Source organism: Chiloscyllium plagiosum, chromosome 25 (genome assembly GCF_004010195.1).
Source record: "Chiloscyllium plagiosum isolate BGI_BamShark_2017 chromosome 25, ASM401019v2, whole genome shotgun sequence".
In the NCBI taxonomy this organism is placed as follows: Eukaryota; Metazoa; Chordata; class Chondrichthyes; order Orectolobiformes; family Hemiscylliidae; genus Chiloscyllium; species Chiloscyllium plagiosum.
This window is the reverse complement of record NC_057734.1, coordinates 31,741,997-31,765,053: the sequence shown is the minus strand read 5'-3', so window position 1 is coordinate 31,765,053 and position 23,057 is coordinate 31,741,997. Positions and strand designations below refer to the sequence as shown.

The following is a 23,057-nucleotide window of genomic DNA, read 5'->3' as shown; positions in this document are numbered from 1 at the left end:
CAACAACTCACCAGAACAAAGGACCCGATACCCAGCATGAGCAAAACCAATGTAGTGTACAAAATCTCATGCAAGGACTGCACAAAACACTACATAGGACAAACAGGACGACAGCTAACGATCCGCATCCATGAACACCAACTAGCCACGAAACGACACGACCAGCTATCCTTAGTAGCCACACACGCAGATGACAAGCAACATGAATTCGACTGGGACAGTACTACTATTATAGGACAAGCCAAACAGAGAACAGCCAGGGAATTCCTAGAGGCATGGCACTCATCCACAGATTCAATCAATAAGCATATTGATCTGGACCCAATATACCGGCCACTGCAACGGACAGCTGGAACCGACAACCGGAGGGGCAGATTCAAATCACTACAAATGCCGGAGGAAAGATCACAGAAGCGCTTCACAGGAGGCTCCCAAGCACTGAGGATGTCACCTAGACAGGAGACGAAACGTCTGCAACACAAATTCCCAGCTCGGCGAACAGAACCACAACAACGAGCACCCGAGCTACGAATCTTCTCACAAACTTTGAAGACCATTTATTTGTTTTCATTTACCACATTAAGAAATACAATCTGACTCAAAGATAGTTTAAACCACTAGCATTTTATATGTGTTTGGGGTGACCTAAAATGCTAGAATGTGGTATATGAATGTGGCTTCTTACAGTCATAGTCATAGAAATGTACAGCACAGAAACAGACCCTTCAGTTCAACTCACCTATGCTGACCATGTGATATTAAAGAGTTAATTTGCTCTGGTGACCTGCAAGAAATTGAATGCCCTGGGGGCAGAGTGGGATATCTCTGATCTACAGATTATAAGTGAATTTACATTCTCATCATTTGCCATTCAGAACTATTTACACAGCCACCTCCTATTATTCAGCAATAATTTATATTTGCATCATCACCCTATTCAAAATCAATAAAAACATTACAGTTGGAATTTTGACTACTCCCTGTAGTTAATAAAAATGATGCAAAGGATTTGACCATTATATTGTTTCTGGAGATGATTAGGTCACTGCATTGTGTCTTGGGCATGTGGCTGTGAGGGAGTGACTGGGGGTTGTCCTGTGGGCATTACTGACTGTGATGTAAAGATTTTGTATAAAGGAAGAACTGTTTCCTTTGTTCAGTGAGACCTCTCGACATGCTTCGTAAGCATGGCGAAGAATGTTAAGAGTTTCTCCACAACTTGTACTGTATTTGATTAAACACTGTTTGGTTGTTGTTGGCATATTGCAGTTGCATCAAGTGTGTAAGAATCTCAGGAAAAAGAACTTAACAACCAGATATCCTAAATTAATCTAGTCCTATTTGCCAGCATTTGGCCCGTATTCTTCTAAACCCTTCCTATTCATATACCCAACTAGATGCCTCTTAAAATGTTGTAATTGTACTAGCCTCCACCACTTCCTCTGGCAGCTCATTCCATACATGCACCAACCTGTGTGTGAAAAAGTTGCCCTTTAGGTCCCTTTTAAATCTTTCCCCTCACACCCTATGTCCTCTAGTTCTGGACTCCTGCACCCCAGGGAAAAGACTTTCCCCAGATAATCTTACCAACATTGTCCTGTAGAGAGCAAAGGTGGAACCTGTCAAAATGTTGCAGGAAAATGTTGTGCGTGCGCGAGCGCGTGGGCATGCTCAATTTGGAGACTTACCCACAAAGGTAGTAGCAGCAGCAGTCTTGTTATTGGTGTCCAGTCCGGCTGCCCCGGAGAGGGGGTGTGTGTGTATGGTGTTGGATGGGGTTATGGGGTGGGCGGCGGTGTTGCACTGGGTCGGGAGCAGGGAGGCGGTGTTAGACGGGGTTGAGGGGCGGGAGGCTGTGTTGCATGGGGTCGTGAGCAGGGATTCAGGGCGGGGGGCAGCGTTGGATGGGGTTGATGGGGCGGTGTTGGACGAGGGGTTGGGGGCCTCCCACGCTGTGTTGCTGCTGCAGCAGTCTCTTGGACAAGGAGCAGACTTTAAAAATTCTGAACCCCAGAGTAAAGGCATTTAATCAATTAACTGAATAATCGATTATCTGAACGAAATAGTGCCTGCCCGTCAAGTTCGAATAATCGAGTTTCTCCTGTAAATTTTTTCAGAACCCTTTCAATTTTCACAACATCCTTCCGATAGGAGGGAAACCAGAATTGCACGCAATATTCCAAAAGTGGCCTAACCAATACAGTTGCAATATGACCTCCCAAATCCTATACTCGAGGCTCTGATCAATACATTCTTATGCATATTAAATTGTTGTCAATCCTGATGCAATCTTATGTGCTTATATGATATGACAGATTAGCTGTCCAAATACTGTGATCAAATTTCTGTTTTTTTTTACCCAAACTTCTACAGTATTCTTGACCACGTAAGTCAAATATACACCGAACTTCCATACATGAAAATTTTGATTTAAAACAAACAAAACAAGCAATAAAAAATTTATAATAAGATTGTATCATCCTTCAGGATGTGGGCTACATTAAGTAAAAATAACAAAGTCGTTCAAGCTGATTATGTTATCACGCTTCACAAAATATACCAATTTCAAATGGCTCAGTCTAGATTTACCTTTGAGATCAGAACCCCACTTAATCCCATAATCTTTGGACTGACATTTTAATTCAGTACTGTGGAATGTTCCACTGTTGAAATCTCATCTTTCTATTGAAATGTTAAACTAAACCCAAATCTGTCTTCTCAAGGCAGAACAAAATGATTTTATGATATCACTGCAAGGAAAGCAGAATGAATTTTGTATCCTACCTATATCTATCACACAACCAATACTTACCAGATAGGTTTATTGCTTATCTTATTGCTGTATGTGGGACATTGCATCATGCAAATTGGCTGCCATAGATCCTGTATTACAGCAATGACTACATTTCAGAAGTATTCATTGTAATGGTCTTAGGGTGCTTTGATGCCATGAAAAACATTATATGTAATGAGCTATTTCCTTTTTAGTAAAGCACACATCAGGAGTTTGAGAGAATACACTCCACTTGTCCGAATGGGAGCAGCTCCAACATTAATAAAGATGTCCAACATTGTTCAGAACAAAGCAGCTTGCATGTTTGACACCCCAGTATCACTTAACATTCACTTCTTTCACCACTCTGGCAGCAGCACATACCATCAATAGATTGTACTATAGCAAGTCATCCAGGCTCTTCCGATTGCACCTTCCAAACCTGCATCTTCTACTACTCAGATAGTCAGGGCAGCAGATAAATTGCAATATGCCCATCTCCAAGTCCCCCTTCAAGCCATACACTACTTTGAACTAAAACTATATGAACTGAAACCATATTACCACACCTTCAGTGATGCAAGATCTCCTTCCTAACCTCACTGTGGGTGTACCTATAACCCAACAACTGCAGTGATTCAAAAGGAAGATCACCACCACTTTCTTGAATGCAATTAAGAATTGATAATAAATGCTGGCCTAGTTAGTGATGTTCACATCCCATAAGGGATTAAAAAGAAATATACACTATATTGACAAATATCTGCAATATTACTAAACAATAATAATGGGAAGTGCTACTGGTACCAATTTACCTGTCTGCTTCATCAAAGACCACATATTCAACGTTCTGCAGCTTTAAGTTCATTTCCACAACTATATGCATTAAACGACCCGGTGTGCCAATTATTCTGCAAGATGAACAAACAGGTCAAAAACAGGTTATAAATCTTTATCAAAACATTTTTGATACACATAATTCAGTATGGCAGTCGTTCATTCAATGCTTGCATATTTGGCATTCACTGGTAATTGCTTGAAAGAGTAATGATTAAACTCTCAGCAAAGAGTCCGAGCAGTAATTAGTCTAGTATTCACATAACCAGGCTGTGATATAGGTACTTGCATGTTTCAGTATATGAAATGATTTTACTGTCCCATCCCTGCATTCAAAAACTAGGGAGACTTTCTTAAAAAAAAATGACATGGCTACCCCTCAGACAGGTGTAAATAAAAATCCACGGCATTATTTGAGACGACCAGGAAGCTATTCTTGGAACACCGTCAAATATCCATTCCTCAAATCAACATCACTTTTCCATCATATCAAAAACAGATTATCTGGTCTTTGTCACATCACCATTTCTGACAGCTTGCTACAGGAAAGATAGTTGCTGCATTTCCTACACTGCAATAGTGGCTACACTTCAAAAAGTACGAGAGTGCTTTAAAAATGCAAGCCTTTTGTACAAGGGTCATGTATCAAGTACATCAAACCACACTAGTTGCTTTCAAAATAACATTATAAATGGAGGTTTATATGACTTGCTACTGAAGCAAGTGACATGACTTTGTAGTGGCCTATATTTACCAATCATAGGATAGAAATAATTTAGAAAACCTAGAAATAGATCACTTGAACTATGCAATTCTTAAGAATTACTTTCCATCATTATGCTTCGGTAATTCCTAATTTTCGAAGTACTGTTTCAAAATTACTTTGGTTGCAAAAGTTAACAACACCGCAGGAGGACTAGAGACCACCATGCATAATCTTTCTCCACAAATGGAAAAACAAAGTCTCTACCCAGCGAACAATGAGGAACAGACATGAAGTAAGCCTGAGTTCACAAGCTCCAACACACAGCATCATTAAGCTGTCTTGAGTTACCAAAAAATGACAAATTCCATTATTGCTCTCCTCCACCCACCCAAAAGGAACCAGGAGGGACAGCATTAATAACTCAGTATTTCTACTGGCCTATTATCCAATGCCAACAAATGTTAAACTGGTTTTTTTCTTGAGGAGAGTATATTTCTATGAAAGATGGCTATAGAATTTTAAACTGATCCCAACCGCTTTGTGGGAGATATTTTAAATTGAATTTCAAGCAGCTCAACATGTTCATAATACACCTAACAAAGCAGTATTACATCACATTTTGTATGACACAGTTTTGAACAAATTTAAAAATTAACCAAATTCAAGGAATCATTCTCAGCATTATCAAATAAGTTTTAAGTAAAGTGTTAACTTACATGTCAGGGTTTTCGTGCAGTGCTTCAAACTGATCCTCCATTCTGAAAGAAATAGTACCACACATCCCATTACATTCTTGGCTTTTCTTGGTTCAAAAGAGGTACACTATAAAAACCATAAATTATCACACAAAAATGTACTCACTTGTCTCCACCCAAGATTAAAGCTGTTTTGAAGCCAGAAAACTTTCCCAGCTGCAAATCAAGGCAACAGAACAGAAAATCATTGGTGTACAGTTATGTATGTTTTTTTCTGTTCAAGTTTACAGTAATGTTACTTTGAAAAATAAAATTGAGTATTAATTGAATCAGTGTGTATACAAGCTTATTCTTCGGAATTATCAGTTAAAAATAACATTAAAATGTAACAGCTATCATAATGTATCAAGGTAAACTGTCCTGAAGCGAGGAACCAGGAACAGGACATGGTGGAGTTCAGTAGTATAACTCCATCCAAGTCTTGTCTAGTTATATTTTATGATATTTGAAACAGTGATTGTAATTCAAAAGTATACAATCAACTGACTGCGAATCAGTTTGGAATAGTTGAGACTTGTGGTAAGATGTGGTATAAACAGTTATTCTTTTATTTTCTTGACAAATTACATTTCCTGCATTACAACAGTAATACCTTTGGCTTTAAAGCACTTTGAGGTAACACAGTCATGAAATGTTTTACAAAATGCAAGTCCGCTTTTCTCTTATGTGAATTAACATGTTTGAGAAGTTCATAATTTATTTTGTTAAAAACCATTATTAGCATGCTTTTCCTAATGCTCAATGTCTTATTGGCTTGCCTTGTATTATGAATCTTAACAGAGAATAACCATAAGAATGCTAAAAGATAAAGCACACGTCCATTATTTACCCAAATATAATTGCACAGTGCTAGTAAGAATATAAATCATACTGGAACCAAAGGATTTCAAAATTGTTCCTAAAAACACAAAACAATTCCTATTGTCTATTATTATAAGAATGCAACAAATTATTTTGGAACCAATTAGACTGGTTCCATGCTTGCTTTATTTTAAACTGAATCTATATTTCTTGAATACATAAACTGTAAGGTAGCATTTTACCTCTTTAGTGAACTTCATGGTTTGTAATGCCAGTTCTCTGGTTGGAGTAAGGATTAAAGCTCTTGCTCCTGACTGAGCATTGTGCACCTTCAGTCGTTCAAACAACGGAATAAGAAATGCTGCAGTCTTACCGCTACCTGTCCGTGCCATTGCAACAACATCCTTGCCATCCAATATCACGGGGATAGTCTAAAACAGAGAACAGATTTTTTAATTCCTCAAAGTAAACTTTTAAGGTATGATAATGAATGGGTCCCTTCCATTATATAAAACATGTTTATCTACTACTGAAAAATTCTTTGATTGAAATTAAGCTGCTCAAGTTTCTCAAACTGAACCTGTAAGTTTAGCTGTTAATTATAGCCGTGCTGTCCGTGAGGATGCAGTTTCAATAAATAAATGCTGTACCAAAGTTTTAAAATGGACTGAAAATTATAAAAGGATTGGAACATGACTACTATTATGCATCCATTTATGCTCAGTTCGAGATCAGCAACAGGTCTGAGGGCAAGCCTGTTGCTTGCTATCTCTACTTATGGCAAAGAAATATGCGAGGTAAAAATTTATACCTTTATTAATCTATTTAAGAAAGATGATAAGGACACGCCAGGGAATTATAGACCCGCGAGCCTGACGTCAATGGTGGGCAAGTTGGTGAAGGGAATTCAAAGGGACAGGATGTACATGTATTTGGAAAGGCAAGGACTGATTAGGGTTAGTCAACATGGCTTTGTGCATAGGAAATCACATCTCACAAACTTGATTGAGTTTTTTGAAGAAGTAACAAAGAGGATTGATGAGGGCAGAGCGGTGGACATGATCTATATGGACTTCAGTAAGGCGTTCGACAAGGTTCCCCATGGAGACTGGTTAATAAGGTTAGATCTCATGGAATACAGGGGAAACTAGCCATTTGAATACAGAAGAATCGGTGCTGAGTCCACTACATTTCACCATTTTTGTAAATGACTTAGATATGAACATAAAAGGTAGAGTTAATAAGTTTGCAGGTGACACCAAAATTGGAGGTGTAGTGGACAGTGAAAAAGGTTATTTCAGATTACAACAGGATCTTGATCAGATGAGCCAATGGGCTGAGGAGTTGCAGGTGAAGTTTAATTTAGATAAATGCGAGGTGCTGCATTTTGGTAAAGCAAATCTTAGCAGGACTTATACACTTAATGGTAAGGTCTGCGGGCGTGTTGCTGAACAAAGCGACCTTGGAGTGCAGGTTCGTAGCTCCTTGAAAGTAGAGTCGCAGGTAGATATAGTGAAGGTCGCGTTTGGTATGCTTTCCTTTATTGGTCAGAGTATTGAGTATCGGAGTTGGGAGGTAATGTTGTGGCTGTACAGGCCATTGGTTTGGCCACTTTTGGAATTTTTGCAATTCTGGTCTCTGTCGTGTCGATAGGACGTTGTGAAACTTGAAAGAGTTCAGAAAGGATTTACAAGGATGTTGCCAGGGTTGGAGGATTCAAGCTATGGGGACAGTTTGAGTAAGCTAGGGCTGTTTTCGCTGGAGCGTCGGAGGCTGAGGGGTGACCTTATAGAGGTTTACAAAATCACAAGGGGCACAGATAGGATAAATTGACAAAGTCTTTTCCCTTGGGTGGGGTAGTCCAGAACAAGAGGGCATAGGTTTTAGGTGAGAGGGGAAAGATATAAAAGAGACCTAAGGGGCAACATTTTCAACACAGAGTGGTGCGTGTTTCCGTGCTGTACATCTCTATGTCTCTATAACTAATCTGACTGACACTCTCAAGATTTGACTGAGAAACTGAGGTTATACTTAGAAATAAAATTGGCAAGTGCTGAAATTTTCTACATAGATTTAAAGTCACAAATGTATGTTAATAGATACTCTTAAGATTTTGACAATATTTTTCTTTATTCACTTTGTGCATGTAAATGTCAGTGGCAACATCAGCATCTGTTACCAACTTCTCAAAGATAATTGGGGAAGGTGTAGCACACCAATATTTGACTTTTCTGTAATGGCTTGATACAACTAGAATAGGCTATTTCAAAAAGCATTTAAGAGTCTCCCACATTGAGCTTCATTTGGTCAGACCAGTTAAAAATAGCAAGTTTATTTCACTCAGTTTTCACCACAATCCAGTAGATTCATGACCATTGATAATGAGATTTATTCATTAGTTGAATTTAAAGCACAGAATATTATTTAAAAGATGACAGACAGCAGCAAGTTGCAGCACAAGAGGGATTTGAGGGTCCTAGAAGATGAATTACATAAAGCTAGCAAATGAGTTCAGCGGACAACAAGGAAAGTCAATAGAATGGTTGCCCTTATTTCATAGGGAATAGAGTACAAAAATAGGGAAGTCTTCCTAAAATTATACAAGGTATTAGTCAGACCACACCTGGAATGCTATGAAACATTCTGGTCTCTTTATCTCAAAGAAAGATGCCCTGGTATTAGAGGCAGTGCTGAGAAAGTGCACGAGGCTGAATCCAAACATGCAATGATTTTCTTCCGAGATTGTAGAGGTTGGGTTTGCACTCATTGGAGTTTAGAAAAATGAGTGGAGCTCTTGTTGAAACATGTAAGATTTCTTAGGGGCTTAATAGGGTAGATATGGAGAGGTTATTTTTCCTTGTGGAAGAGACAAGAAATAGACGGCATAATCTCAGAGAAAGAGCTCGCCCAGTTAAGACAGAGATGAGGAGGTAATTCTTCTCTCAAAAGTAACGAACCGACGAATGCTTTACCATGGACGACTATGGAGGCTGAGTCATTGAATATATACACTTTAGACTAAGATTGATAAATTTTAATCAGTGCGGGAATCAGGGATTATGGAGTAAAAAGGCAGGAAAGTTGAGTTAAGGATTATTAGATTAACCACAATTCTGTTGAATGACCTACTTCCAGTCATATATCTTATGGTCTAAAGACCACCAGTTGCCATGGTGGGATTTGAACACCTGTTCCTGTGAAGCTTTAGCCTAGGCCTCTGATTACTACCTAGTAACATGACTATTATATTAGCGTTCCCCATTTTCTTGTTTTATTTTTATTTGAGAATACTCAATATTCTGTAAATGAAAAATTATTAAACGTACTAATTTTTCTAGTATCTTTTTTATGGCAACCTTTTATTTTGACGATAATGGAATGATTATTACATATTTATGCTAATTGGACAGCATAAATGCATTTCTTCCACTTATGATAAAGGTTCTTTCACATGTACTAGTTTTTAATGAAAATCAATGTCGCAATGACTTGTCTCAATATTAGCATGGCAACAAGTTACCTTTCTCTGAATTGGCGTTGGTACTTTGTATCCTTTCTTCATAATACCTTTAAAAACAGGAAAGCTCAAACCTGTGGAAAAAACAGGAAATAACAATTGAGCACTAATATTAAAAATCAACATATAATTTCTGCATTATGTCTTTATTCAGTACTGGTAGTCACAAATTCAGGTCCAAGAAAATCTCTGCATCACCATAATAGGATGAGAACATGCCAGATGAGAACGTTTAAGACACAGGTTTTTTGAAAAGTAAACATACAAATGGTACAGTCCAGAGTGCAAACAATCAAGTGTATTACACTGAAGAGCAAACAGAAGGATATGTAATTCAAGTAATCAGATTAAGCAAATTAAGCCTAACTTCCTGCCACATGTACATATTCAGGTTTTGAGAATACAACTGCAATTCCTGTCCATTGGATATTACTTCTATTGTCATAGCTTTACATTCACAATGGAAACCAAAATAAAATCATAATTCTGTAATTACACTCAACTATCAGTCTATGATTGCCCATTTCTAACTTCAGTTTTAGTGGTGCAGAAACCTATATGTTGGGAAAGGTATGAATAAGAGTTTAAGTAACTTCAGTTAGTTAAGGGTCAAATAGAGACAAGCAGTTCTAGTTAGAAACGCTGTTGGTAAAAAGTCAGAACTGAATGATCACAGATGTCCATAAACAGGATAAGGACAGTGACAGCAAGGCCACATAATCAGAAAAGGTAAGGAAGGCTTGGATGAATAGAAGCAATACCTGAGATACATATATGGGAAATAAGTGACATCTGTTCAACATAAGATTATAAATTGATGACATTAAAAATTGAGTATATAACAGTGTATAAAAGCTGGAAACTTGTGGCTCTTTGCAGTGTTTAGTGTTAGGCTGTTAAGGAGGACAATTATTGCATTTATTTGAATAAACTGTCCTAACCTATACTGGACTCTCCTGGTGGTTTGTAACGTTAAACGATGACAATTCTAAACTATCTTAATTCCTTATTTCTCAAAAATTGTTACAAACCCAGTTATTTTTCACTAATAGCACAACATTAAACCTTTCCTATTCATATACCCATCCAGATGTCTTTTAAATGTTGTAATTGTACCAGCCTCCACCACCACCTCTGGCAGCTCATTCCATACACGTACCACCCACTGCATGAAAAAGTTGCAACATTAAAGCACTGCATAAAATTAAGAGAAAATGTATGATTTTAAAACAGGAACTGAATTACATGTGCACACCTTAAGTCTAAATATTCCCCACTTGATAAAACCATTTAAATTCTGTACTTCTGCAAAGATTTCAACAATTAGTTACAATTTTGTTTTAATTTTAAATCCAGAACAGCACCCTATGTTACATCCAATTATAAATTAGTTGAAAATGCACTTGGCTTTAAATCAAGGAGACAGAACATGCAGGATAAATCAAGACACTGCAATGACTTGAAATAAAGAGACTGCTTTTATTAGAAAAAATATCATTTTCTGTTCATGCTGGTCTAATCAACAGTGAGAGGTTGAGTAGGCTGGTGCTGTTTTCCCTGGAGCATCAGAGGCTGAGGAGTGACCTTATAGAGGTTTATAAAATCATGAGGAGCATGGACAGAGTAAATAAACCACTTCAAAAAGTGAGGTGCTAGAAAAACACAGCGGGTCAGGCAGCATCTGAGGAACAGGTGAGTCGACGTTTCAGGCATCATTCCTGATGAAGGACTTATGCCAGAAACGTCAATTCTCCTGCTTGTCGGAAGCTGCCTGACCTGTTGTACTTTTCCAGCACCTCACTTTTCGACTCTGATCTCCAGCATGTGCAGTCCTCACTTTCTCCTAAATAGACAAGGTATTTTTCCTTGGGTGGGTAATCCAGAACTAGTGGGCATAGGTTTAGGGTTAGAGGGGAAAGATTTAAAAGGGACCTAAGGGGTAACTTTTTCGCACAGAGGGTGGTATGTGTATGGAATGAGCTGCCAGAGGTGGTGGTGGAGGCTGGTACAATTACAACATTTAAAAGATATCTGGATGGGTATATGAATAGGAAGGGTTTAGAGGTATATGGGCCAAGAGCTGGCAAATGGGACTAGATTAATTTAGGATATCTGGTTGACATAGATGAGTTTGACCGAAGGGTTTGTTTCCGCACTGTACATCTCTATGATGATATCCATACTTTAGTAGAGAAAACCTCAAGATGTGTTTATGGTGGGAAGTCTAGATATAAAATCTCAGCACTACTTTTAATAGGTACTCTACATAAACTGAGAATAGTATTCTACAGTGTGCAAAATATAGTTCAAAGGGAAAAGAGCACAAGTTCACGTGTGTAAACTTAAGAAACAAACTGCACTTGAATTGTAACTAGATTATCAAGGATCACATGAATCAAATTCCTGTTATGGCCATGCCTTAAATAACAAAAAGTAATTCAATTATTGAAAATTGTTGGGCATACCCATTGACTGAAAGCCTCCCGACTTCTTCTTTCTATTCTGTTGCCGGACCATTTCTCTCGTGTCTGGTTCTACATCTGATGGACAATCACCTGAAGGAAAGCTTTGTAAACATCTATTGTTGTGCTGCAAAAGTAATTAAAACCATATCATTATTATCTGAATATAAATAAACATATTTTTCTGTGACACCAATAAATTATACATAATATTCTTTTAGGACAGGGAGTTATCTCTAAAGTAACTTAAACTTACAACTAATTAAATCTTGATAAAATCTACAAAAAAGTATTTTGGGTAATCAAAGATGGAGGACAGGAAAAAATTGTGGCTGTAAGAGCTGCTCCTTTTTTGAGGCATTTTAGGTGTTGGAGGTGATTTCCTCAAGTTCCAGGAGCAGCAATTATTGTTTTACATGCTGTTGCATTGTTTTGGAACGTTGCAGGAAAAAGTCAAAACAATGGCACTTTTGAAAGGGAGAAGGACAGACAATAGGCAGCACATGGTCACTGAAGGAGAGAGAGAAAGAAAGAAACCCACACTGCTAACTGACACATCAGTGAATCTGCACAGTTATTGCCTTTGCTGTTTGAATTCATGTTTCTCTGGACATCGGAGTACATCAAGGAAAACTTAACCAACAGCGAAATTCACAACTGATTCTGGAGGAACCTGTGTGGCAGAGCTCACAGCACAGGAACAGATAAGTGCATAGTTTTTAAGTGTAGCCTTGCTGTGAATCTACAACAGTGACTACAGTGGGTTATTTCTTGATTATATATTTTATTGAGATCTGTCTCTCGACTAAATTTTTAAAATATAAGCCATAGGTATTAAATTACTTTGGGGTAGTGTTTTGTTTTAAAAAATGCAATAAGACAGTGCTACTTTTTGGGTCTGTAGATTGTGGAGAAGCAAAGATAGCCTTTAATAGAGTGATAGCTCTTTTTTGTTGGATACGGGAGTGTATGGAGAGTTTATAGGTTACTGAGGATTGTCTCCGCAGGAAATGTCTTTGGTTGCGGATCCTATCAGATCAAATGGATTGGATGGAGCAACAGTTGGAGGCAATGAGGAATTTACAACAGCAATGGGATGTGATGGATGGCAGATATAGGGAGAAAAGCAGTCAGATAGATGGGTTAACTCCAGAAAAGGTAGGAGAGGAAAGCAGGTGGTGCAGTCTTCTGAGGCTATCCCGATTTCAAACAAGTACGCTGCTTTGAAAAATGTAGGGGGTTGATGGACTCTGAGGAATGTAGCACAAACAGCCAAAGTTTCTGCTATCAAAACAGGCTCTAATATAATGAGGGGTATGTCAGGTTCCAAGCGATCGATTATGATAGGGGACTCTCTAATCAGAGGCACACACAGACGTTTCTGCGGCGAGCAGTGAAAATTCAGAATGGTGTGTTGCCTCCCTGGTGCCAGGAACAACGATGTCTCAAAGAGTACAGAATATTCTCAAAGGGGAGAGGGACCAGCAGGAGGTCATTGTACACACTGGAATCAACAACATACGAAGGGAAAAGATTGAGATTCTGAAGGGAGAATATAGAAAGTTAGGCAGGAATTTAAAAATGAAGTCCTCGAAGGTAGTAATATCTGGATTATTCCTGGTGCTACGAGCTAATGAGGATAGGAATAGACGATAGAGCAGATGAATGTCTGGCTGAGGAGCTGGTGTATGGGAGAAGGGTTCACATCTTTGGATCATTGGAATGACATCTGGGGTAAAAGTGACCTGTACAAGAAGGACGGTGCCTTGTATAAGAAGGATGGATTGCACCTGAATTGGAAGGGGACTAATATACCGGCAGGGAGATTTGCTAGAGCTGCTCAGAAGTTCGTAAAGAGGGTGGGTGGGACCAAGGGAGATAGTGAGGAAAGCTCTATTTGAAACTAGTACAGTTGGGCAAAGAAGCAAGTCAAACAAACAACTACGGCTGGCAGGGACAAAGAAGGGAACAAGGTAGGCCTGATATATTATTCTGCATTTACTTCAATGCAAGAGGCCTAACAGGGAAGGCAGATGAATTCAGGTCATGGTTAGGAACATGGGACTGGGATATCAAAGCAATTACAGAAACATGACTCAGGGATGGACAGGACTGGCAACTTAATGTTCCAGGATACAAATGCTACAGGAAGGATAAAAAGGGATGAAAGAGAGAAAGGAGAGGGGCGTTTTTGAAAAGGGATAGCATTACAACTGTACTTCGGGAGGATATTCCAGGGAATACATCAAGGGAAGATATTTGGGTGGAACTGAGAAATAAGAAAAGGATTATCACCTTATTGGGATTGTATTATAGACCTGGAAATGTGTTGCTGGAAAAGCGCAGCAGGTCAGGCAGCATCCAGGGAACAGGAGAATCGACGTTTCGGGCATAAGCCCTTCTTCAGGATTATAATTGTATTATAGACCTCCTAATAGTCAGAAGGAAATTGAGAAACAAACGTGTAAGGAGATCTCAGTTATCTGCAAGAATATTAGCATGGTTATAGTTGGGGATTTTAACTTTCCAAACATAGACTGGGACTGTCATAGTGTTAAGGGTTTAGACGGAGAGGAATTTGATATGTGTGTACAAGAAAATTTCCTGATTCATTATGTCAATGTACCTACTACAGAAGGTGCAAAACTTGAACTACTCTTGGGAAATAAGATAGGGCAGGTGACTGAGGTGTGGGGGAGCACTTTGGGGCCAGTGACCATAATTCTAAAAGTTTTAAAGTAATGATGGAAAAGGACGGAGCGAATCTAAAAGTTGAAGTTCTAAACTGGAGGAAGGCTAATTTTGATGGTATTACACAAGAACTTTCAAAAGCTGATTAGGGGCAGATAGTCGCAGGTAAAAGAACGCCTGGAAAATGGAAAGCTTTCAGAAATGAGATAACGAGAATCCAGAGAAAGTATATTCCTGTCAAGGTGAAAGGAAAGGCTTGTAGATGTAGGGAATGCTGGGTGACTAGAGAAATTGAGGTTTTAGTTCAGAAAAAGGAAGCAAATATCAGGTATAGACAGGAGAGATCAAATGAATCCTTAGACAAATATAAAAGGCAGAAGGAGTATATTTAAAAGGGAAATCAGGAGTGCAAAAAGAGGACAAGATAGCTTTGGGAAACAGGTTAAGGAGAATCCAAAGGGATTTTGTAAATAAATTAAGGCCAAAATGGTAACTAGGGAGAGAATAGGGTCCCTCAGAGATCAGCAAGGCAGCCTTTGTGTGGAGCCACAGGAGATGGGGGGAATACTAAACAAGTATTTTGCATCAGTGTTTACCATGGAGAAGGACATGGAAGATATAGTATATGGAGAAATAGATGGTGACATCTTGAAAAGAATGTCTATATTACAGAGGAGATGGTGGTGGATGTGTTGAAATGCAAAAAAGTGGATAAATCCTGAGGACTTGATCAAGTGTACCCTAGAACGTTGTGGGAAGCTAGGGAAGTGATTGCTAGGCCCCTTGCTGAGATAGATGTACCATCAATAGTCACAGGTGAGGTGTCGGAAGACTGGAGGTTGGCTAACGTGCTACCACTATTTAAGAAAGGTGGTAAGGAAAAGTCAGGGAACTATAGACTGATGAGCCTGTCGTCAGCTGTGGGCAAATTGTTGGAGGGAATTGTGAGGGACAGGATTTACATGTATTTGGATGAAGACTGATTAAGGATAGTCTTTGTGCATGGCAAATCATGTCTCAAGTAATAGAGAGTGTTCTAAAGAAGTAACAAAAGATGAGTGATGAGGGCAGAGTGGTGGATGTGATCTTTATGGACTTCAGTAAGACATTTGACAAGGTTCCCATGGGAGACTGGTTAGCAAGATTAGATCTCATGGAATACAGGGAGAACTAACCTTTCGATACAGAACTGGTTCAAAGGTAGAAGACAGAGGTTGCTATTCAGACTGGAAGCCTGTGACCAGTGGTGTGCCTCAAGGATTGATGTTGGGTCTACCACTTATCGCCATTTATATAAACGATTTGGACATGGGCTTAAGAGGTATAGTTAGTAACTTTGCAGCTGACACCAAAATTGGAGGTGTAGTGGACAGTAAAGAAGGTTACCTTAGATTACAACGAGATCTTGATCAGATGGGCCTTGAGCTGAGAAGCGGCAGATAGAGTTTAACTTAGATAAATGCTAAGTGCTACATTTTGGAAATGCAAATCAGAGCAGGACTTTTACAATGAATGGTAAGGTCCTAAGGAGTGTTGCTGAATAACCTGCACTTGGAGTGCAGGTCCATAGTTCCTTGAAAGTAGAGTCGCAGGTAGATAGGATGGTGAAGGCAGCATTTAGGGATGCTTTCCTTTATTGGTCAGAGTATTGAGTATCGGCGTTGGGTAGTCATGTTGCAGCTGTACAGGATGTTGGTTAGGCCACTGTTAGAATATTGCGTGCATTTCTGGTCTCCTTCCTGTAGGAAAAGATGTTGCGAAACTTAAAAGGGTTCAGAAAAGATTTACAACGATGTTGCCAAGGTTGGAGGACTTGAGCTACAGGGAGAAGATGAATAGGCTAGGGCTGTTTTCCCTGGAGCCTCGGAGGCTGAGGGGTGACCTTATAGAGGTTTATCAAATCATGAGGGGCACAGATAGGAAAAATAGACAAAGTCTTTTCTCTGGGGTGGGGGAGTCCACAACTAGAGGGCATAGGTTTAGGGTGAGAGGGGAAAGATATAAAAAAGACCTAAGGGGCATCTTTTTCCATGCAGAGGATGGTGCACAAATGGAATGAGCTGCCAGAGGAAGTGGTGCAGGCTGGTACAACTGCATCATTTAAAAGGCATCTGAATGAGTATACGAGTAGGAAGGGTTTAAAGAGATATGGGCCAAGTGCTGGCAAGTGGAACTAGATTAGGTTAGGGTGTCTGGTCGGCATGGATGAGTTGGATCGAAGGTTGTATTTCTGCACTGTACATCTCTATGACTCATAGTGAACATACAAGCCAAAATCAAAAATCTTTTTGTGCAAATCCTCACAGCTGATTTTGTTGTTGCTTTCTTTTTACTTGACATGTCTGTGTTGGACAGAGTGACACTAGTTTTGACCAGAGGTAACAGATAACTTTATCACAAAAACATAATGTGTTTCAAATCTAACCATGGAGATGACTCCTGAAGGGCAAGCTCTGCATTAAAAATAAATTTAAGTGATACAGTGGAGTCGTTTCATTGAAGAAAAACAGCCACTGACTCAACAGAATCATGAAATACACTCAAGATTTTGATTTACTGATTTTGAGAAAAGCAGGAAAGCCCTACATAGGAACAGGGGTTAAAAGGCGTCCATCAAAATTATAAATGCTATTGCAAAGGAACTTAGAGTTTTTCAAACAAAGGGTTTAAAATTAAATTTTTGTCACTTTTTAAGCTTGATCCAAGAAACCATGAAGATGATCTTCAATAGCTGGGGTACTTTACTTTAAAAAGACTGAAGAGCTACCCAAGATAGGTATTTAGGTCTGAGAGACAAATTGATAGGATGATGTAGAGAAGGCCAAAACTAATGGCCACAAAGAAAGTCTCTAAAAAATGCAATATTCCCAAGTATTAAGAGTAAGGAATAATCATGACAAATGGGTTAATGCATTTAAGGGGAAGCTAAGTAAGTGCATGAAAGGAAGGAAAATAGGATATGCCGATAGGGTTAGACATTAAGCGAAGCAAAAGGAAGCTCAAAGCAAGGAAACCAGTATGAGTGAGTAGAGTTACAACACACTGGTCAAACAGGAGAAGGCCATTTCTCAAACCTACTCGTGAATTCAACAGAATCATGGCTGATCCAACTGTGGCCACAATTATGATTTATCCTGATAAAATTTGACTCCCTTGTTTACCAAGAATCAGTGTATCTCAAAATAGTTGTAAAGAAGAGCGTTCTAGAGATCCATCTTTTGCTATAAAAACACCTAATCTGTCTTAAATGTACCTTAGCAAGTTTTGAGAAGACTTGTAGCTCAGGTTGAGGTTCTGGATACAAAAGTTTGCTCGTTGAGCTGGAAATTCCAAATCAGAGAGCAAACTTAAATGTACCTTATTGTTAAACTATGTCCCCTAGTTCTTGAATACTTCCCCAACTCAACAAGAGAAAACACCTTGTTAACATCCATCCTGTCCAGTTCCCCCAAAGATCTTAGATGTTTCTTTAAAATTGCTTCCCATTCTTCTAAATTCCAATGGACATAGGCTCAATCGTAAGATAATCCCCACCCCACTCCTATCGAGATGCTAGTCAGACGAAGATACCCTAAACGGTTTCAAATGCATTTATATCCTTTGACAATAAGCTACACATGGTCCGGAAGGAGAAATCATATCCAGAGTGAGACACAGCCTGAGCGAGTATAGAATTTGGGAAATTGGAAGGCAGTGTGGGAATTCAGTGCAGAGGGGAGGTGATGTTTTTTGCTTGCTTTCATTGCTCTTTTAAAAAAGATAATCGAAGCCCATGACCAAGAACTCAGTGCAAAAAAAGAGTGGCATCATAGGAAAATCACAAGTTCATTGGCTGGTAATGGCTGATAATTTGACTATTATAGGATACTTTCAGATTGAAGGTAAATAGTGGAAAATTTTACAGGTTACTAACTAAAAGACCAGTAAGACTTTAAAAAAAATCAAATTAAGAACTAAGTAAATAAAATAGAGATGCAGGGCAAGCAATGTGTTGTAACTACATGATGTGAGAGCCAGTGGACCCCTTTGTGGCTCACAGTGTAGCAAGTATAGGTTGCTTCAGAAATTCCAGCTCAGAGTTGATTAGCTGGAGTCAGAACTTTGAACACAGCAACACACCAGGGAGGGTGTGTGTTGACCTCGATTCGGTTTCAGGAAGCAGTCCCAACTCTTAGATTACGGTGGCTCAGTGGTTAGCACTGCTGCCTCACAGCAACAGGGTTTTAGGTTCAGTTCCAACCTCGGGATCTGTATGTGTGGAGTTTGCACATCCTCCCAGTATCTGTGTGGGTTTCGTCCCAGAGTCCAAAAATATGTGGGTCAGGTGAATTGGCCATGCTAAATTGCCCATAGTGTTAGATACATTAGTCGGAGGGAAATGGGTCTGGGTGGGTTACTCTTCGAAGGGTCAGTGTGGACTGGTTGGGCCGAAGCGCCTGTTTCCCCACTGTAGGGAATCTATTCTAATCTAAAAAACTATCTTAAATTTGGTCCATGGGACAAGAAGGTGCAACTCTGAGTGAAACAAGTAGAGGGATCCAGGAGGGAGTGCTGAAGAAGCCCTTGAGCTTGTCTAACAGGTTTGAGATTTTTGCTCTCGTGTGGACGAGCGCCAGGTCTATAGGAAAGATGAATAAATTGACCATAGCACTGTGGTACATACAGGGAGCCATTCAAGAGGTGGGAAAAAAGAGAAATGTAATTATAAATCGGGAATAGCACAGACAGGGGAACAGATACTGCTGTCTGTGGCCAGGATCAAGACTCCCAAAAGCAGTGCTGCATGCCTGATTCCCAGTCAGGATCTCTCATCTGGGCAGCATGTGAGAAGGGAAAAAAATATCCAATTGTCATGATCCACGTAGGTACCAACAATATACAAGGAAGAGATTCTGCTGAGGGTAAAAGAGCAGCTAAGGGCTAAATAAAAAAAGCAGCATCAAGAAGGTAATTATCTTCAGATTACTACGTGAGCCATTAGCTAATTGGTACAGGGTCAACAAGGTAAATGTGCGGTTCAAAGACTGGTGTGGGAGAAACGGGTTTGAATTCATGGGACATTGGCATCAGTATTGGTGAAGGAGGGAGCTGCACCAATGGGGTGGGCTCCACCTTCATCATGCTGGAACCAGAATCCTGGCAAATCATATCTAGGGCTGTGAATTGGATTTTAAATTAAATAGTTGGGGGGGGGGGGCTTGGGTTCAGTTGTATGGAAAACTTCTAAAAAGTTAAAAGGTGGATGAGGAGTGGGGGGGTGGTGGGCTCAACAGAAATTATTAAAATTTCCAGAACAAGTCTTAGGTCAGCTTGTAAGGAAAGGCTCAGTGATTTAACTTCAGGCACAGCAGAAAAGGGGACATCTATGAGAAGGGGAGCAGTCAACACAGGACTGGGGGTATTATAATTCAATACACACAGTATACAAAGCATCAGATGTGTAGCACAGATTGAAATTGGAGGGTATGACGTTGTGGGTATCACAAAGATGGGCTGCACGGGCATCAGGGCTGGGAACCAAATATCCAAGGATACGTATCCTACTGAAAGGACTGGAAGATGGGCAGAAGGGACAGGGTTGTTTTATTAGTAATAAACAAAAATAAATTGATTTGAAGGTATGTTTGAGGAGCTGGCCAGAATTGATTGGAAGGGGAGCCTAGCAAGAGGACAGTGAGCAACAAAGGCAGGAGGTTCTCGGGGTGATTCAGGATACATTGCAAACATTCACCCCTAGGACAAGGAAAAATGCTAACTGGAGGATGAGGCAACTGTGGCTGACAAGGGAAATCAGTTACAGCATTAAAAAAAAGCAAAAGTATACGATTTGGTCAAGATTAGCAGGAAGCCAGAGGATTGGAAAACCTTTAAAAACCTGCAAAGGAGAAATAAAGAAAATGGTAGTGGGGGGGGGGGGGGGTGGGGGGGTGGTGCAGGGAAACACGAAATGTGAGAGTAAGCCAGCTAATAAAATGAACGAAAATTGCAAGAGTGTTTTGAGATATATAAACAGAAAGGCAAGAACACACTTTGAACTGATGGAAAATAAGGCTGGAGAAGAAGTATTGGGGAACAAAGATAGTGGAGGAAATGAATTGCTATTTTGCATCAGTCTTCACAGTGGAAGACACCAGCAGCATACCAGAACTTCAAGAGAATCAGGGGGAGAGATGAGTGTAGCAGCCATCACCTAGGAGAAGGTGCTAGGAAAGCTGACAGATCTGCAGGTGGATAAATCACCCAAACTGAATGGACTACGTCCCAGAGTTCTGAAAGTGATAGCCAAGGAGATTGTTGAGGTATTGATGCTGATCTTTCAGGAATCACTGGAGCTAAGGAGGGTGGAAAATGCAAATGTAGCACCCCTATTTAAGTAGGGAGGCAGGCAGAAGACAGGGAATTATAGGCTGGTTAGCCTGACCACTGTCAGATTTTAGAGTCTATTATTAAGGATGAGATTGCAGAGCACTTAGAAGTAACATGGTAAAATAAGGTGGAGTCAGCATCATCAAGGGGAGGTCAGGCCTGTCAAATCTCTTAGAATTCTTTAAGGAGGTAACAAGCAAGTTAGACAACAGAGAGTCAGTGGACATAAACTATTTTGATTTCCAGAAGGCCTGTGACAAGGTGACACATAGGAATCTCTTAAATAAGATGAGCCAATGGCATTAAGAGCCAGGTACTGACACGAATAGAGAATTGGCTGACTTGCAGAAGGTTAAAGGGGTCTTTTTTAGGATTGCATCCAGTGACTGCTAGTGTTCGCAGGTCAGTGTTGGTAACACAACTATCCACGTTACACATTAATGATCTGGACAAAGGAACTGAGGGCACTGTTGCTAAGTTTGTAGATGACACAAAGATAGGTAGACGGACAGGTAGTGTTGAGGAAGCGGGTAGGCTGCAGAAGGACTTGGGTTGGCTAGGTGAAAGGAGTGGCGAATGGAATATGATGAAGAAAAGTGAGATTTACACTTTGGTAGTAACAAAAGAGAGGTAGATTCTTCGCTAAATTCGAGAAAAACTTAGGAAATCTGAAGCACAAAGGAACTTTGTTAGTCCTATTTCAAAATTCTCTTACTGTTAATGTGCAGGTTCAGTTGACAGTTTGGAAAGCAATATTAACATATGTTTCAAGAAGACGAGAATGGGATATATTGCCAAGGCTGTATAAGGCTCTGAAAAAAAATGTGGCTGTGGAAAAGCACAGCTGGTCAGGCAGCTTCAGAGGAGCAGGAGAGTTGACGTTTCAACCATAAGCTCTTCATCAGGAATGTGAAGAGCTTATGCTCGAAACATCGCCTCTCCTGCTCCTCGGATGCTGACTGACCAGCTGTGCTTTGCCAATGCCACGCTTTTTGACTCTGATCTCGAGCATCTGCAGTCCTCACTTTCTTCTCAGGCTCTGGACAGACCACATTTGGAATATTGAGAGCAGTTTTATGCCCTATACATAAGAAAGGACATGCTGGCTAGGAGGGGATCCAGAGGAGGTTAACAAGAATGATCCTGGGAATGAAGTGTTTGTCATTCAAGGACTCTGGATCTGTACTCATGTGGCACGTTGGCTCAGTGGTTAGCACTGCTACCTCACAGCACCAGGGACCCGAGTTCGATTCCAGCCTGGGCAACTGTCCATGTAGAGTTTGCATATTCTCCCCACGTCTGCGTGGTTTTCCTCCGGGTGCTCCCATTTCCTCCCACAGTCCAAAGATGCGCTAGGTGAATTGGCCATGCTAAATTGTCTACAGTGTTAGGTGCATCTGTCAGAGGGAAATGGGTCTGGCTGGGTTACTATTCAGAAGGTCGGTAGGGACTTGTTGGACTGAAGGGCCTGTTTCCTCACTGTAGGTAATCTAATCTACTCGATGAAATTTAAAGGATGCGTTTCAGAATAGCAGCTGTACAGGACATTGGTTAGGCCAGTGTTGGAATATTGCGTGCAATTTTGGTCTCCTTCCTAACGGAAAGATGTTTATAGAGTAATAGAGATGTACAGCATGGAAACAGACCCTTCGGTCCAATCCGTCCATACCAACCAGTTATCCCAACCCAATCTAGTCCCATCTGCCAGCACCGGCCCACATCCCTCCAAACCCCTCCTATTCATATACCCATCCAAATGTCTTTTAAATGTTGCAATTGTACCAGCCTCTACCACATCCTCTGACAGCTCATTCCATACACACACCACCCTCTGTGTGAAAAAGTTGTCCCGTAGGTCTATTATATCTTTCCCCTCTCACCCTAAACCTATGCCCTCTAGTTCTGGACTCCCCGACCCCAGGGAAAAGACTTTGTCTATTTATCCTATCTATGCCCCTCATGATTTTGTAAACCTCTAAGGTCACCCCTCAAACTCTGATGCTCTAGGGAAAACAGCCCTAGCCTGTTCAGCCTCTCTCTATAGCTCAAATCCTCCAACCCTGGCAACATCCTTGTAAATCTTTTCTGAACCCTTTCAAGTTTCACAACATCTTTCCGATAGGAAGGAGACCAGAATTGCATGCAATAT

General features: G+C 40.1%; 1 protein-coding gene across 1 annotated transcript in view; it reads right to left on the bottom strand.

The window, feature by feature from the left end:
* Positions 1 to 23,057, bottom strand: part of ddx54 (DEAD (Asp-Glu-Ala-Asp) box polypeptide 54) — a 38,151-nt gene that overhangs the window by 13,007 nt on the left and 2,087 nt on the right. Inside the window, exons 2-7 of the mRNA XM_043715845.1 lie at positions 11,855 to 11,978; positions 9,393 to 9,463; positions 6,115 to 6,303; positions 5,178 to 5,227; positions 5,033 to 5,074; positions 3,589 to 3,684 (exon numbers count right to left, since the gene is read on the bottom strand). Coding sequence (XP_043571780.1) covers positions 3,589 to 3,684; positions 5,033 to 5,074; positions 5,178 to 5,227; positions 6,115 to 6,303; positions 9,393 to 9,463; positions 11,855 to 11,978 — 572 coding nt within the window. The remainder of the gene's footprint in view (positions 1 to 3,588; positions 3,685 to 5,032; positions 5,075 to 5,177; positions 5,228 to 6,114; positions 6,304 to 9,392; positions 9,464 to 11,854; positions 11,979 to 23,057) is intronic.